General features: G+C 37.7%; 2 protein-coding genes across 2 annotated transcripts; both read left to right on the plus strand.

Annotated features, from left to right (window-relative positions):
- The first annotated feature begins 17 nt into the window (after positions 1-17).
- LOC113017447 (uncharacterized) lies at positions 18-3,426 on the plus strand. Its single transcript, XM_026160599.1, has 8 exons — positions 18-51; positions 248-289; positions 512-772; positions 854-1,099; positions 1,255-1,404; positions 1,568-1,627; positions 2,864-3,063; positions 3,358-3,426. The coding sequence occupies exons 1-8, from the start codon at positions 21-23 to the stop codon at positions 3,424-3,426; spliced, it is 1,059 nt and encodes a 352-aa protein (XP_026016384.1). The 5' UTR covers positions 18-20.
- A 2,827-nt stretch (positions 3,427-6,253) lies between these two features.
- LOC113017461 (low affinity immunoglobulin gamma Fc region receptor II-like) lies at positions 6,254-8,137 on the plus strand. Its single transcript, XM_026160610.1, has 5 exons — positions 6,254-6,284; positions 6,486-6,530; positions 6,860-7,120; positions 7,203-7,448; positions 7,893-8,137. Exons 1-5 carry the CDS (start codon positions 6,254-6,256, stop codon positions 8,087-8,089), a joined length of 780 nt encoding a protein of 259 aa, XP_026016395.1. The 3' UTR covers positions 8,090-8,137.
- The last annotated feature ends 8,635 nt before the right edge of the window (positions 8,138-16,772 follow it).

The following is a 16,772-nucleotide window of genomic DNA, read 5'->3' on the forward strand; positions in this document are numbered from 1 at the left end:
ATAGTCAGCAGCAAGACAGCATGGAGGTCAGAGCTCTGTGCATCAAACTGTGTACGTACTTTATTCTTTTTCTACATTAGAGCTAAATTATAAATAGTTTAGTAAATTTAATAATGAGGTTTAGATGTAATACTTTTCTTTTTTTAACTTTCAGAAAATATTTTCTAATTTAGTTGTGCCATCCTGAGATGTTATTATTATTGCACTGTAGGCCTCAATAATTTGTATCTCTTTTCTGTCTCTTCAGTTATGACTCTTGTGGTCCTTTGTGCACATGGTCAGAAAGTTGGCAAGTATCAAAAAATTGCTTGTTGATATGGATGTTGTTTAGTATTTTGTGTTTTGTGGACCAAATATATGAAAAGTAGGAAAAAAAGTATTCTTTTGTGATCATGTATATAAAGAGTTATGGTGCACATTTTCAGTTCATTTTCCTTTTTTCCTGAAATGTTGTTTTCTCAATATTTAGGTAAAGCTCATCAGTGATTCTTTTCGTTTGTTCTTTTCTCAGATGCAGTGTCCTTTCGAATCAGTCCAAACAGACTGCAGTTCTTTGAATATGAATCAGTAACATTTTACTGTGATGGGGTCCTTTATTGTCAAGTTGTTCATAAATTCAAAGGGAAAATAGAATCATGTAATAAAACTAACATGAAAACACCAACAGGATCATACTGCACCATTTCAAATATTTATCCAGATGATGGTGGAGAGTACTGGTGTGAGACTGAAGGAGGGAAAAGAAGCAACAAAATCAACATAACTGTCACTGGTATGTTTACAACAAGGTAACAATATTTTGTAATTTTAAATTATTTTATTGTCACATGAATCACAGACTTGTCTCATACAGTTGGCTCTGTGATCCTGGAGAGTCCTGCCATTCCTGTAATAGAGGAAGGAAATGTGACTCTGAGCTGCAGAAACAAGATGGCTTCTTCCAACTTCAAAACTGATTTCTATAAATATGGACATCTCATCCATAATAGCTCCACAGGAAACGTGACAATCCACAGAGTTTCCAAGTCTGATGAAGGACTTTACAAGTGTGGGATTTCGGGAGTTGGAGAATCATCAGAGAGCTGGCTCAGTGTCAGGGGTGATTTGAAGCCTTTATAACCTTCCTGTTGTGTTGTCTGATTGTCCGTCCCTCAGGTTTTTAGAAGCTTTTAATGCCAGATATGTAACGTTTTAAACATCATCTCAGTATAAGGAAGCTTGAATTAACATTTTATCTTCCGCTTATTTTTTTAGCTTTTAATCATTCAGCAACTAATCCAGACATTTACAAAGATACAAGACTCACCTGTGATGCCACACCTTGGATCATTTCCACTACTGTATTCGGTGCTCTGTTGTTGTTGGTGGGACTGTACCACTTTGGCAAATGTTGCTGGGAGAGAGGTAAAAAAAACACACCAATTGCTGCTACCTAAATGTTTTTACATGGATTATGTTTATTATGTGGTTAAGTTTAGTTGGTGCATAATGTTTGAAAACAATGTTCATTTCTTTCTCGCTGGCTATGTTGATACAGTTTATTTTATTATTCTTTTTTTCCCTTCAGCAAATTTCTTCTGTCCATCAACAACAGTCAATGGTTCAGGCTCAGCCGACGATCAAACAGGTCAGAACACAAACACTGTGGCAGTGTTGTTATTATACCATCAAACTGAAGGAAACTGGAAGATATATAATTTGAAATAGAAATGCTCTTATTGATTATTTGGATATTGTACTGAAGTTATACTGAGTTTATTTTTTAATTAATTAATTTTTTGATAGGCTAAGGCTATAGACTATTTATTAAGCTAAGTAAGAGTCTGTGCCTGTTTTCATATATTTTGATAACTTTTGTTATTTTACAGCTTCCACAGCGGCCACTATGGTGAATCCAGTCAGAGAAATGTATGCTGTTATAAGAAAAAAAAACAGGAAGAAGAAAGGTATTTTATAAAACATGTCTCTAAATTGACAAGCAGACAATCATAATTAGTTTTCTTGTTGCTATTACCTGCATTTTTGTTTGTATATCTAATCATTTATAAATTTGGAGATTTTAGTGCTAATTTTCAACGTGTAGGATATTTTTATTTGCTTTGTTGAGTGTTATATAAAGACCAACCATGTTTTCTCTCCTTTATGCAAAGTATTGAGTAGGAGCCAGAAAGTTATACCATAGCTTAGCACACAGGTAATCAATTAAAGGGTTTTTTGTTTGTTTGTTTGTTTGTTTGTTTGTTTGTTTGTTTGTTTGTTTGTTTGTTTGTTTGTTTGTTTGTTTGTTTGTTCTTACCTCAGAGTCCTGCTAGCAGCAGGTAACATAATGGACTGATAGGAATAGTATTGATTTTCATTTCTAACTCTGAATGAGAGATTTTCCTAAAGTTTCACATGAAATTGAATGACCACAGTGAATGATAACCAAAGATCATCATCCGTTATATTACTGTTAATATAAGTGATGACCTCTCAGCTTTACTGCTTTCCTCTATTAGACAAAGATGTACTGTCCTCTAGATCCATATTCTACAGCTCAGGCTGTCAAATATGTGTCCAGAATATGGGTCTAGTGACACTTACCCACAAGTTGCAACTCAATTTAAAAAAATCATCGTAATGGGCCATCCACCTGGGGACTCACTCAATGCTCATGTGTCCATAAGTGCACATGGCACCAGAACACCCTAGGCCTCAGGTCAATGATCAACTTTGTAATCGTATCATCAGATCTACAGCCATATATTGGAAAGTTGCGTAAAGAGAGGTACTGAGCTGTCAACTGATCACCACCTGCTGATCAGGTGGATCACACTGTGGGGGAGGAAGCTGGACAAACCTGGGGTGTGTTGGGAATGTCTAGGAGATGACCCCATCCCTACGATCTTCAACTCCCACCTACATCAGAGCTTTGACAGCATTCAAGGGATATTGGGGACACTTAGGCCAAGTAGAACACAACTCAGGCAGTGGTTTGAGTGGCTGGACTTCGGAGAGGCCATGGAAAAATACTTTCGGACTACCTTGAAGAGATTCTGGTCAGACAACTCAGGAGGGGAAAAGGTAAAGTGTGGGTGGAGCGCTGCTGACTTTGACTGAGGATATTCTCGGGTGGTGGAAGGGATACTTTATCAGTGGGATTACCTCCTTAATCCCACTGACACATCTTCCATAGGAGAAGCAGTGTCTGGGATAGGGGTGACAACTCTCCATCACAGGGAGTGAGGTCACTGAAGCAGTTAAACAACTCCTCGGTGGCAGGGCTGCTAGGTTGGATTAGGTTCACCCTGAGTTCCTGAAGACTATGGATGTTGTAGGACTCTCTTGATTTACACACCTCTGCAATGTTGCATGCAGATCATGGGCAGTACCTATGAACTGGCAGACCGGGTGGGGGTGCTTCAGAACTTCAAAAAGGGGGACTAGAAGGTGCCAGGGTGCTGGAAAGGAGAATCTGTCCATTATTCGAACATTTGATTCAGGAAGAGCAATGCAATTTTTGTCCAGGTTGGTGGAACACTGGACAATCTCCTTACGCTCTCGATGATACTTGAGGGTGCATGAGTTGGTCCAACCAGTCTGCATGTGTTTTGTGGACTTGGAGAAGGCATTCGAACCATGTTCCTCAGGATGTTCTACGGGAGGTGCTTTGCTTCCTATATAACTGTTGTTAGTGCTTTCCGGTGTCCCATCTGCTTTATCAGTTTACAGCTCTATAAATACCATTACGTGAAAAAAAGCTAATTGTGGTCAACCATTAATCTGAAAATGTCACATTACTTTATTTTGCAAAACAGATGCAAATGCAAGTTTGTTGTCAGTGATGCAAAGTCTGATACTGAGCATGTCTCTAACTTAGATGTGGTCTTGTACTCAGAAATAAGTGGCGTTTCTGTTAAATATAGTCAAAGAAAATTATGTGGCTTTCTACTTTTGTTTGACCACACTGTGTGAAAGCAGAAGTCATAAGCTGAGTGTTAGCGATGATGAAGAAATGGTTATGAGACGTACTCAGCTTCTCTGTGCTTCCCTTTAATTAATTACAGTAAACTTATACTGGTCCACTGGTTCCCGCACCCATATTAGTTCCTGGGGTGGGGACAGCTGGTGTCCAGCCATCACCTGCTGCCCAGATGAGGGCAGCCATAACCCAGTTCATTCCTGCACCTGTACATGTTCCTCATGCAGGGGCAGCTGATGTCCAGCTACTTCTTGCGCCTTTCCCTGTTCCTAGTGTCATGATCCCCGTCCCTCTCTGGCTGGTTCGTGATGGCTGCAGGTTTTGTTTATGTGTTGTTCTCTCTCACTCTCTCCTGCCTGCCTGGGTGGAGCTCGTTATGGGCTCTTGCTCTTGGCCCGTGCACCTGTGCTGATTGCCACCACCTGTTAATGATCAGTGCCATAACACCAGGGTGCTCTTTAACTATTTCATTCTCTGGCACGGAGCAGTTAGATGTGGGAATGTTGAACTTCCTGTGTTTCTTCTCTCATCTCTTAGAAATCGCTCTTTGTTTACTCACCTGTTGAACTAACCTGTGCTCTCTATATATAGATTTCACTGGATCTTGTGACAGACCCTCCCTTGTGATTTCTGTGTACGGCAGCATGAGTGGAGATCTGGATGAGACAGTGGCTGAAGAGGAGTGAGTATGTGCAGAAGAGAAGTGGTGGTGATGGTGCTGAAGAGGAAAGTGTGTGTGTGGATTCCCTTTCCTCTTCCCCCTGGACCCCTGCCCAACTCACTGTTAAAATATATATATAGCACTGTGGTTCACCCCTTTTCTAAATAAACTGTCACCTTTCTGCTTGCCAGAACTCTGTCTGTGTGTGAGACTGTCCGTTAGGAAGAAGCAAGCCCATCCCTCCAACCATACCCATTTCTCAGGTGGGGACAGCTGGTGTTTAGCCAGTCCCAGAACCCAATGAGAGGGCTCTGCGCTGCTGGCCGCACGGCCGACCCGAACTGCTCTGTGTAGGCCACTGGCTACGTGGCCAAGCCCCTAAACTGCTTGTTCTTTTTTTGGAACTCTAATGACCCAGTGTTTTTGGACTTTGTTTATTATTGTGGTGATATGTGTTTCTTATTTATTTGGTATTGTTTAGTTTCCTTCTGCTTGTAGTTTAATCATGTGTATTTCTAGTTCTTAGTTACTTGTTTATTTGGTCTGTTCTCTTTCGTGTCCTGTTTGTCTTGGTCTTGCCTCCCCAGAATCTCCTGTGTTAGTTAGTTGTACCTCACTGTAAAGTCTGTCTTGTCACCATGTTTTTGCATCTGTTTCCCATTCATGTCTCTGTGTGTCTGTCCGGTTTCTGTCATGCTGCTTGTCCCTCACTCACTCGCCCCCTTTTTGTGTCTTCGTGGTCTTTTGTCTGTTTCCTCCATCTGTTCTCTGTATTTAGACAAACTGCATCTCATGTGTTTCTTGTGTTTTATTATTTGTTTTATTCTGAGTCTTTTGTTGTGTGCACATGTTCAGTTTTGCTTCCCCTGTCTCATCAGTTAGATTATGTCCATCCATCTTCCGCAGGTGTTTTCCCTCTGCCCTGATTCCCTCTTGCGCATATATGGTCTTTCTCTCTCTCCATCCAGTGTCACGATCTCGTTCTTGCTGCATATTTTGCCTGTTTGGATCTCTGAGTGCCTGCCAGTTAAATTATTCAAATTTAACTTATAACTTATAATATAAATATGTTATAATATAATACAAATGTAACTTAAATTAATTATTCAAATAAAACTGATTCTGAGTCCAGTTCAGCCTTTGACTCCCTCATATTGGGTCCACAACTCTTCCTGCTAAACACAGCATAAGATGACAAGTTTGCACTGAAATGTGTGTCTTCACTATAAAGTATTGTTTTTATCTTCTGCAGTAGAAGATTAAAACAATCGTCTATATGTATCAGAAAACACCAACTTTTATGTATGTATTCAAATAATTCTGACATTGCTTGAAATAGTTATGTGGATCTCTTTTTCGCTGCTTCCAGCTTCAGTTTAAAACTGGCTTCATCACAAAATGTAGAGTAACTGTTTGATTAAATAAAAAAGCAGAAGAATAACGAACCCATTGCTGCTCTAATCCAAGCATAAGATGAAGGTTAAATAACTACAAGTTTCACTGAAGGCAGCATCAGGCGGTCTTTGTGTCAGATGACCAACCACAACCTCACCTCTGGTTCTGTGAAAACTATTTAGAGTTCTTTCAAATTAGTCACAGAAAGAGAGTCTGTTGGTCTGCAGCAAGACATCATGGAGGTCAGAGCTCTCTGCATCAGACTGTGTGAGTACTGTCTCCATTTATGCATTAAAGCTAAACTATAAAGACTTTGGTAATGTGAAAATGTTGTAAATTTAAAGCTATCATACTGAGGACCCTTTTGGTGGCACATTAGAGATGTAACAAATACCATTTTTAGCTGCTAGATTCAACAAGTTTTAAAAGTGAATATACTGATTTTTATCTGTGTTTTTGGCTTATCAGTGATGATCATTGCAGTCCTGCTCTGCTCACATTCTCAGAAAGCTGGTGAGTATAATCTGTTTCTCATTGGTATGACCATTAATTTTATTTTTTAGTTCGAAGCAGTAGGCAGTTTAAAAGAAGTAAAAAAGGATGTGCCAGTTTAGCTCTGAGTACAGTGTCACAGGCTGGCGTCCAACTTTTGGCCCTGTACTGCATCTCTTGTCGTTCTTCCCCCTAATTCTGGGTTTAATCACTGGGAAAGTTCTCATAGCCAATTACCCAGTTATGATGAGGATTTTATTTACTGTTATGCTTTCCATTTTGTTTTATTGTAAGAGTAACTCCAGAAGTTTTTGAATTAATCAGTAAACTGTCTCTTTTTCTTCATCTAGATGCAGTTTCTCTTCATATTTATCCAAACAGATTGCAGTTCTTTGAATATGATGCAGTGACATTTTACTGTGAAGGAGTCGATTATTGTGAAGTTATGCATAAAGTCAAAGGGAAAATAAAAACATGTCCCAAAACTAACAAGAGAACACCGACAGGATCATCCTGCACCATCACAAATGTTTATCGTGATGACAGTGGGGAGTACTGGCAAGAGACTAAAGGAGTGATCAGAAGCAACAGTATCAACATCTCTGTCACTGGTATGTTTGCAGTGAGACAATATTTTGTGATTCATTTTAATTACATGTAATATCAACTAAATATCAGACTCATGTTACTTAGCTGGTTCTGTGATCCTGGAGATCCCTGCTGTTCCTGTGATGGAGGGAGAAACTGTGACCTTGGGCTGCAGAAACAAGACAACTTCCTTCAACTTCACAACTGATTTCTATAAAGATGGACTCCACATCAGCACCAACTCCACACAAAACATGACCATCCACAGAGTTTCAAAGTCTGATGAAGGATATTACAAGTGCAGCATCTCAGGAGCTGGAGAATCACCAGAGACCTGGCTCAGTACCACAGGTGAGACAATGAAGAGGTATTTTTTTCTCCCTTTTAATGCCAGTCGTATTACAACTGTAATATGTGAGTAATGTGTCAGCTATAAAGAAACTTAAGTTGTTTCTATTCTGTCAGACAAAATCAGCAGAAATTGTAGTCTAACTCTATTCTCATCACTCCTGTCTCCTGCTTTGTGTGATTAAAAACTGTTTCATTACTAAATAATTCACTATATTTTTGTCACACGAGTGACATGGTTTCTTCCCTAGTTAAGCCTTTAACAGTTTGGCAGTCTATGGGGATTAACTAACTTTCCCCTCTAGTTGGAGGAACTGCATCTCTGGCAACTTCTCAGCCCTTGAATTTAATTAAATGTAGATCCAAGATAAATAACCAAGGTGACCACATATAGTTAATTAATTTCTATCATCTCTCCAGTCAATCACTTGAAAACTCATCACACAGACACTGAGATAAACCCCTTCTCAGAGGCCAGCTGTCATATCTACCTCGTCTTACGGACCGTGTTCACCATGGTGATGGTGGCTCTGCTGCTGGTGGTGGTGGGACTTCTTAATTCTGGGAAATTCAGAGCCGCAAAAACTAACTCAAGTTCAGTCCCATGTAAATGTAAATGTCATGTTACTGCAAGCAGTGAATGATTACAAGTAGCACAAATAGACAATAGAAAGCTGTACCTCATTACTTTACTTTACCTCACGCTCTATTTGATGCATCATGTGCTGTGACTGCTTAGACACAGAGTGGTTAGGACTGTTTTTTATAGGGTTTTTTTTTTTTTTTTGGCAGTGGTCAAAAATGTCTCTGCAAGGCATGCACAATTGTGTGCATGTGATGTGTCTCTGCATCAAACTTTAATTTTCATTATCAAACTAAAATGTAGAGATTGTTACATTTATTGTTGTTAAAATGCTGTGATGTTTTAAATGTTGGTGACACCTCAGAGCCAGACCATGTGAAGTCGAGGTCGTGTGGGTAGTGCCGCACTCCCTATGTTAAAAAAAAAGACAACACAGTACGTTTTGCAAAAGGCAAAATACAAAAAAACAACACAAAAAGGAAAACAATTACACTTTAAAAATGTCATTATTGAGGAAATGCATGAGAAGTAATAAGTATTCATTATCCAATTTATATTGATGCACAGACTCATACCTCTCACTGATGAATGTAGTTATAGACATTTTGAACACTGATCAATTTCCCAATTGCCCCTCATGAAGAAATTATTACCATTTAAGCAACATTTGAGGTATTATAACCATGTACCTGGATGATGGTGATACGTTGGCCTAATATGAACCTCTGTAATATTTTGGTGTCTGTAATTGAGCTATTTGTATATATTAGAGCTATATTTTGTAAACTTTATAATGTATTGCAATATTTAATTAGTTCACTATGTTACTGTTAATGTCTTGGAGCAACTGTAAACCACATAGGGATAATTAAAATATTATAATTCTGGTTCTATTTTATTGCCAGCCATTCACACAAACACTGTTTTTGTATCTAACATTCATACTCTGATGAACACAGACCAAGTCAAGCATTAGTATCTTTCCCAAGGATGAAGTCACCTCACTGACTGCTACATAGAGATTGGAATAAAGAAGAGTTGTACATTTCCTTGTTTACTTACTGATTCCATTTATCAGTTCAAGTTGCACAATCAGCTGATTTTAGTTCATATCCCAGAGAGAAAAATAATAGCACTTTTTACTACTATTATATGTATTATTACTTTTTTATTGCAAAAAGGGCAAGAGCGTAATGGTGAAGTGGCAACTGGACAAAAAACTGCATTATGCAGTATGTTAACACATCTTGGTTCTTTGCAACAATCTATAAAGGCAGCATGCTAATGCTAAGCTAGCCAAGAAACAAAAGTGATACTAAAGCTGAGTGAATGCCTACCCCAGTCCAGCAGCCAGACTGTGAACTTAACTCATTCACTGCCATTGACGTCTATAGACGTCAATTGAAAGGCTTACATTGACTGCCATGAAAATGGCTGGCAGTGAATGAGTTAAGCAAGTAAAAAATGGATGGGCAGCCAGGCTCCAGTTTCCATTTCCACCTGTTCTTGGTTCTGAAACCGAATGATTGTGGTGATCACATTGTGCTGGTTTTCATCTTTGCTTTGTACTACCGGCTTTGTGTTCATAACTAAATACCAAAGACAAATATCATATCTGTGTCCTCATTAGGATAGGGATTTGTGTCGTAGCCTATAAGTTTATATTGTTAAATAGTAATTATGAGATGGTGTGTTTCAGGTTATTTTACAGACAAATGCAAAAGCAATTTAACAAGTTGTATACTGAGTTACATTCTCCTGGAAGTTAGATATTCACTAATGCACCACATTGCTTTTAAGAAAAGTGTTTTAAATGTGTAATATTACATTTTTTTGAGTAATAGCTCCAACACTGATCGCAAAAAAGATGTGAAATGCCTCCAACATACACAGCCATCTAACCATACAGCAGGTAATTCATTTGCAAATGTAATGTCTTCCACATGCTGCTTAGTGATGGTGGTGACTGTCAAAGTGGAGCCAATGAGAATCGATAAGAACATGGATAAGTGATATTGATAATGGAATTGGATCTGCAAAACTTTAGCAGTGGCTGCCTTGCTATAGACCATAGTTGCCAACAATAATGTGCAATGATTAATACAAATACAGTATATAACTCTAGGTGAAACACTTTAATATGCTGATGTGCTGAATAATGATAAAAAAAAATAAAAAGCTAAAAAAATTATTGATATATTTGCAGCTGGTCCTAAAGATGATTTCTTATATGCACATCTGGTTATTATTCTTCATCATAGTCAAAATTGTACTCAGGGTCAACAAGCATGTAGTGTTTTTCTGCCTGACGAAAGTGAATGCTGCAATGTTCATGATTTACTGCAGGTGGCAGAGATGGATTGAAATGAACACATGCTGCCATCAATGCAAAGGGACCCACTGCAGGGCTCTAGACTAACTTTTTGCCATGGGCGTACCGGTACGCCTAACTTTAAAAAGTTAGGCGTACCGGCACAAAAGTTAGGCGCACAAAATTTTTTATAATAACTGATATAATATAATGTGTTTTTCTGGATACACTGTGCTTTTTCAGCATTCAAAGATTGATGACACCGTGTCAGAGCACTGGCTATGAATTTCAGAAGGATCAGGCTTTAACTTAACAGAAAAGTTAGCAATAGTTCTTTTCCTATTACAGCTACATCCACTTCTGTCGTGCCTAGGCTGCTCATAGGGCTGGGTATCATCACTGATTTCTATAATCCATTCGATTCTGGTTTTCAAAGTCCCGATTTGATTCAACTTAGCCTCAGACAGTCAGAAATATTATAATTCTGATCATTTATCAGTACTGACTTCATCAGAATTGTGAACATCACAGCAGATGCCTTTGTGTGAAAGTAACTGAGAATAAAACACCAAAAAACATAAAGGAGATTTTCCTGGTCTGGCTTTTTATAGCAGATAACCTTAAAAATATTCTACAATGTTCTGCATATAAAGTTTAAATTTCTTCAGTATTGAACAACAGAAAAAATAGGCTTTCTTGTCCGAGGTCATTTAAGTGAAAAAAAGAAAAGAAAAAGACAGCAGCCACAGCGCTGTAAACAATGGTAGACTGGTGGGTAATAAGCGAATGAATAATACAGAAAACAGAGATTGGAGACGGGAAACTGTTCTTGAAGTACAGAGAGAGATAGAGAGCTAGCTGTGCATGAAGTGTGATTTTAATAGTCGTGGAAGCAAAACAGCAAAATTCATGACGACATTGATCAAATGTGAAGCGCAGTTTGCTGCTTGTTTTGCTGCTGGCTCAGTGAATTTTGGTTGGAGAGACAAAACCTGCAGCTCAGAATCAGCGCAACAAGACGTAATCACAGCGCGGACCGGACGCATCAGAACCGCTAAGCTCCGACAGCGTGTCCGTCTGCGGGCCGTCGGGTGAGAAAGCCGAGAAAGACAAAGCTGATTCTCACGGTCCGCTCTGTGTTTACGTCTTTGTGTGGAGTCCATGTACCTGCTCTCATCTGCTGTTTGGTTGTTGTTGAAATGGTTTTGTGAGCTTTAATCTGAGAATCTGGCGTTTCTGGCAAAACACAGTTATATTTAAAAGTCGATTCAGGATTTAATGAATTGATATCGCTTTATTCAAGCTACTCACCTCCCACTTCCACCTGCACTTTCAACTGGACCACGGCCAGTCAGAGCGGTCCCGCCCCTGACTATCTCTGATTGGTTGAGTCCACAATAGGGGCATAATGTGTGTCTGTTGTTGACCACAGGGAAGGTTGCAGATTTTTTTTTTTTTTTTTTGCTAGCCGAACATTTGGTCGCACAGGTTCAACCAAAAAGTTTTTTGAGTCGCACCACTGAAAAATTTGGTCGCATTTGCTACCAAATTTTTTATGGCCCTCCTTGTCCTCCAGGTGCAGATCTGCCTTTGTCTATCAAGTGTATTTTCATTCCTGCTCTAAAGTGGGTGTGTCCATTCACCTTCCAGCTGACACAGCTGTCCTGAGACCTGTACAAGAGGAGTTTGACTTATCCGTGTAACTTCTGTATATTTTTATATATTTTATTTTATTATTTTTTACTATTTAATTTGTAAAAATGTGTATACACACACACACACACACACACACACACACACACACACACACACACACACACACGTAGAAAAACATTTAGTATACACATCCAGAAATGCATACACTATTATATATTGTACATATATTTATTAGTTTCAGGTTGGCCATTCTTGTATTTTGCTCGTTTGTGTTGTTGTGTTTTGCACATCTCTGTTGCTTGTGGGGCTCGCACACAAGAATTTCACTCGCATGTGCTGTGCCAGTGTGCCTGCACATGTGATGTGACAATAAAAGTGATTTGATTTTGATTTGATTTGATTTCAGGGTTCTCCTCGAGCGTTTCTGTGTTACAAAGATGGTTCAGTTTTTACTGGTGTAAATCACTTCAGGAACTTAAAACTGCATTTTTTGTTTGTGTATTAATTTTGTGATTTAGAAAAATATAATACTAGCCTATAGTATACTTGATTCTAATCTGTTGCATGGTCTCTTTTACTTTAGTGCTATTTTAGCTACTAGAACATAGAACACACAGCAAGTGTACCTGTTCTATCTACAAAATTAATGTTGCTTTGATCTGCAACAAACTTAAGCAATTTCCACCTCACCATCCGATTATGTCTGTGATGCTTCTTGTGTGGAAGAAAACTGCCTTTGTGATTGATCAGATGCTGCCAACACCACCACTGTCATGTGTTTCCACATCCCAGATCTGCTGCCTGAGCAAGTTAATATCACGGTAAATCATGTAATAGATATGCTGTTCCACTGTGTGGTTGTCACACTTTGTAAGGAAGCTTCAGTACCAGCAACGGACAATATTTTATTTCAAGCCAACATTTAAAGAGACACTACTAACACATTTACATCTAGGTTAATAATATTCTGGCATTGAATGGCTGAAATGTAATTCTTACCATCCTTAGTAAGTAACGACTTGTTGGTTTTAAACATATTATCTCCTCCTGCTGGTACTGTAACTTCGTATCCATTTCACACTTAGGAGAGGCAAAGTGTGACGTCCACCTGAGCCAGATACTTCAGGAATCAGCCTGCTTAATATGCATCTGCCATTCTACTGGAGAGCTGAGAGAGTTTTAGAGTTCTGAGCCTTCTGAGAGACTAGAGATTTATCTGTGAAAGTAATTAGACAGTGATTTAGATTTAGACCTGATAAAGAAACTTTTGATTAGCTTACCTGAGAGTTGAGTTCTGGGAATCTAGTTACTCTGCCTTCCCTGTAAAATACTCCAGACGTCATGGAGGTCAGAGCCCTCTGCATCAAACTCACGGAGTACTTTCTTCTTTCCCAGATTAAAACTAAAATATAAGGAATCTGTTTAAGTTAGTAAAGTTTTTAAATTACTGTGTTGTTTTAAAAGTTTTATGTCGAGGAATCATAACAAATGCACAATGCTAAATAACAAATACATTTATCAGTAGCTTTAAAGTTTAGCACTTTTTTGTCTTTTCAGTGATGAGTGTGATGATCCTGTTGTGCACACGATCAGAGTTGGTAAGTACTGGCTAGTTAAACTGCTTGAACATCATTTCATGCAATTTGAGATTTATTATTTTACCCTGTGATTTCATTTAGTTTGCTTTCCCATTTTAGTTATTAAAAAAAATACAAAAAAATAAAGTGAATCTTTATTTTGACTCAGATGCAGTTTTTGTGTTTTTCAAAACAGATTACAGTTCCTTGATTATGAGCCAATAACTTACTGTGATCCTCTTAACATACACAGGTACACCGTACAACTGGTGAACACAAATGTCCAATGCATTATATTTCAACATTAAAACATATGACAATATAAAATTCCGAAAATATAAACAAACACACCAGTGGACAAACTGGTGTATTTGGAAACTTATTATTTCTTCCTTAGCTTGATAATCACACGGCTAGACAGCCACCATGAGCAGCTTCTCTGACCTTGATTGATTGATTGAATCTTTATTTTGAACATGTTGAAAAAGTATTAAAAAAATAGAATTAAAAGAGACAAATGAACAAAGCAAACAAAAGGAAAACGAGCAACCACAACTCCAAATAACGTCCATGTTCAAAAAGGAGCAGGAAGAAGCATAAGCTTATTTAATCCCACCCCTTTTCCACTATCTAGTATCAATAGACTACAGAAATACCTCCTTGCAATTGCATTATATGTTATGTGTAATTTTTTTTTTAATATATACACATATATGTTTCTATCTATCCATACATACATATATACACACATACGCACATATACACATTTTCAATAACCCCATTAACACCTCAAGGATACAAAACCTACATATATATATATATATATATATATATATATATATATATATATATATATATATATATATATATACCCATACCAACATACCCGTGCATGCGCACACACATGAAAATATTAGACAAGAACACCCTATCAAATCTCTACCTTTTCCCTGTACCCTGTAAAAACCATATCCTTAAACCGCTTTTTAAACTGCGCCATGCTTGGACATTGCTTCATATCTTTACTTAGTCTGTTCCACAGCTTCACTCCACACACAGAGATGCAAAAACTTTTTAATGTTGTACGGATACGAGGATGTTTTAAATTTAATTCCCCCCTCAAATTGTATCCCCGTTCCCTTTTAGAAAACATTTTTAGAATATTGTCAGGAAGCAGGTTATTTATTGCTTCATATATAATTTGTGCTGTGAGAAAATGAACCAGATCTGTGAATTTTAGAATTTTTGATTTTAAGAATAGTGGATTTGTATGATCTCTGTAACCTTTTTTCTAAATAGAAGTGACTTCTGCCCTTACCTTAAACTTACTTAAATCAATTATTTTGCATGTGTCAAATTAACAGTATACTAATCCTGTATACAAATAGGAACATTTTAAACATGTTTAACATAAAAATAAAAACATAAAATAAAATGCATTAATGGCATTAGCATTACAAGAGCTCTGCCTGGTGGTGAAACACTAGCATTTCAACAGCTGTTACATCCTTGATCTATTGTTTTCAGTCACTACACAAAGCTCATAACCTTAGATAAGTGTGGAGCTTTAGATTAGACTGGTTAATGTAATAACAATGTAGTAACCCAATTAAATACAGTTGTTCCAATTTAAAAGCAGTGCAGCTGGATTTGATGTGCTTGTGTATAATTTATTGTAGTTCATGTGTATTTAATCATCTGCTTTCAGTTTCATTTGCTTTGTCCTTGTACACATATATGAATGCTTTTACAAGAAAAAAGCTCCTGCAGCTTTCAAATGCACCTAGTGTGGTCAACCACTACTCGGAAGGTGTCATATTGCTTTCTCAAAACAGAAGAACCAAGTTTGTGGTCAGCAATGAAGTAAACCTGTTTGAGACTGAACATGTCTTTGGCTGAATTGTGGTCTAGTACCCAGACATAATAAGTGATGTTTTGTTTCATGCTGCAGCAGAAGCTATTTAATAAAGCCAAAGAAAATTAAGTGCCTTTTACCATTTGTTTGGTCAAAAATGTGTGAAAGCAAAAGTCAAACGCTCAGCGAGTTTTGGTGACATAATGATAATGAATAACAGGATATGGTTTAGCTGTTGTGATGAGGTGCTCATTCAACATGCATAGATGCTCTCTGTCGGTGACCAAGTAGTAAAGCAGTATAGAGCACACAGGTGTTTAGTTCAAAAATAAAGTTTGTATTTACCCAGAAATGTGAAAAAATGATTAACAAATCCAAAGCTTGGACTGACAAATAAAAAGGTAAATCAACTCAATAAACTAAACTCAAAATAATAACAAACAAATCTCAAACATACATAAGCCAAACTGACCTCTTGCATTGACATATCAGGGAACTTTATTACTGGTTTAGCTAAAATATATAACACATGAAGAGAAGACAAAATGGCTGCCACATAACCAACCAACACAAAACAATGAAATAAACTCTAAACACCTTCCAGGCAATGAAGCATGTGGTTCAGTCCATTGAGACTCTCAGGAGAACTTCAGATGCCCCAGCCCTTTACCAGTAAGAAAAAGCCAAACCACCAGGTATGTCTAACAAAATAAAATTGGTATTAATACAACATAAAATATAATTTAACCTTGCAGCATTGATATGTGTGCACTTCATATAAACATTGCAAGGTGTGATGGAGAAATGAGCTAATTTAATAATGAAATAATATATTGGACGAGTAGTGACACGAACTACTGGTGTGAGTCTTACTATGTGTGGCTTACCATCACACTCTCTCAAACATTTTCTGAGTATACCTGAATGGAAGTGTGACTTACATTCATGTAAACCTGAACTATGTGTGAATAACGGAATTGCAATTATTTATCTATAGCGATATTAACTATCCTGTGACGAAAAATAGCTTCAATGACTTTGGTAATTCCTTGAGTGGGCTGAGTACCCCTGGAAGATGTTTCAAATGTTCACTACTTCTGTGACATATCTCAGCACAGTTCACCCAACTGTGCACAGGAAACATGAACCAGTCTACAAGCTGCATCAAACACAGCATTAGTCTGAATGGGTTTTTTGTTCCGCCCACTGACAGTGAACTGAAACAGTGAGGGTTGACTTAACACAAAAGCAACTGAGCTTCTTTGGAAACTGTAAAACTATATTGTTTCATTGCCTAAAGTCATAAAAATATTAAATTAATATTAAAATTGTTTTAGTAGATGCC

Source organism: Astatotilapia calliptera, unplaced genomic scaffold (assembly GCF_900246225.1).
Source record: "Astatotilapia calliptera unplaced genomic scaffold, fAstCal1.2 U_scaffold_13, whole genome shotgun sequence".
NCBI classification, from domain to species: Eukaryota; Metazoa; Chordata; class Actinopteri; order Cichliformes; family Cichlidae; genus Astatotilapia; species Astatotilapia calliptera.

Coding starts and splice junctions, on each gene's coding strand:
- LOC113017447 (XM_026160599.1), top strand. CDS start 21: ATGGAGGTCAGAGCTCTGTGCATCAAACTGT. Junction 290..511: donor TGCACATGGTCAGAAAGTTG/GCAAGTATCAAA, acceptor TTCTTTTCTCAG/ATGCAGTGTCCTTTCGAATC. Junction 3,064..3,357: donor ACAACTCAGGAGGGGAAAAG/GTAAAGTGTGGG, acceptor TGTTGCATGCAG/ATCATGGGCAGTACCTATGA.
- LOC113017461 (XM_026160610.1), top strand. CDS start 6,254: ATGGAGGTCAGAGCTCTCTGCATCAGACTGT. Junction 6,285..6,485: donor AGCTCTCTGCATCAGACTGT/GTGAGTACTGTC, acceptor TTGGCTTATCAG/TGATGATCATTGCAGTCCTG. Junction 7,121..7,202: donor TATCAACATCTCTGTCACTG/GTATGTTTGCAG, acceptor CATGTTACTTAG/CTGGTTCTGTGATCCTGGAG.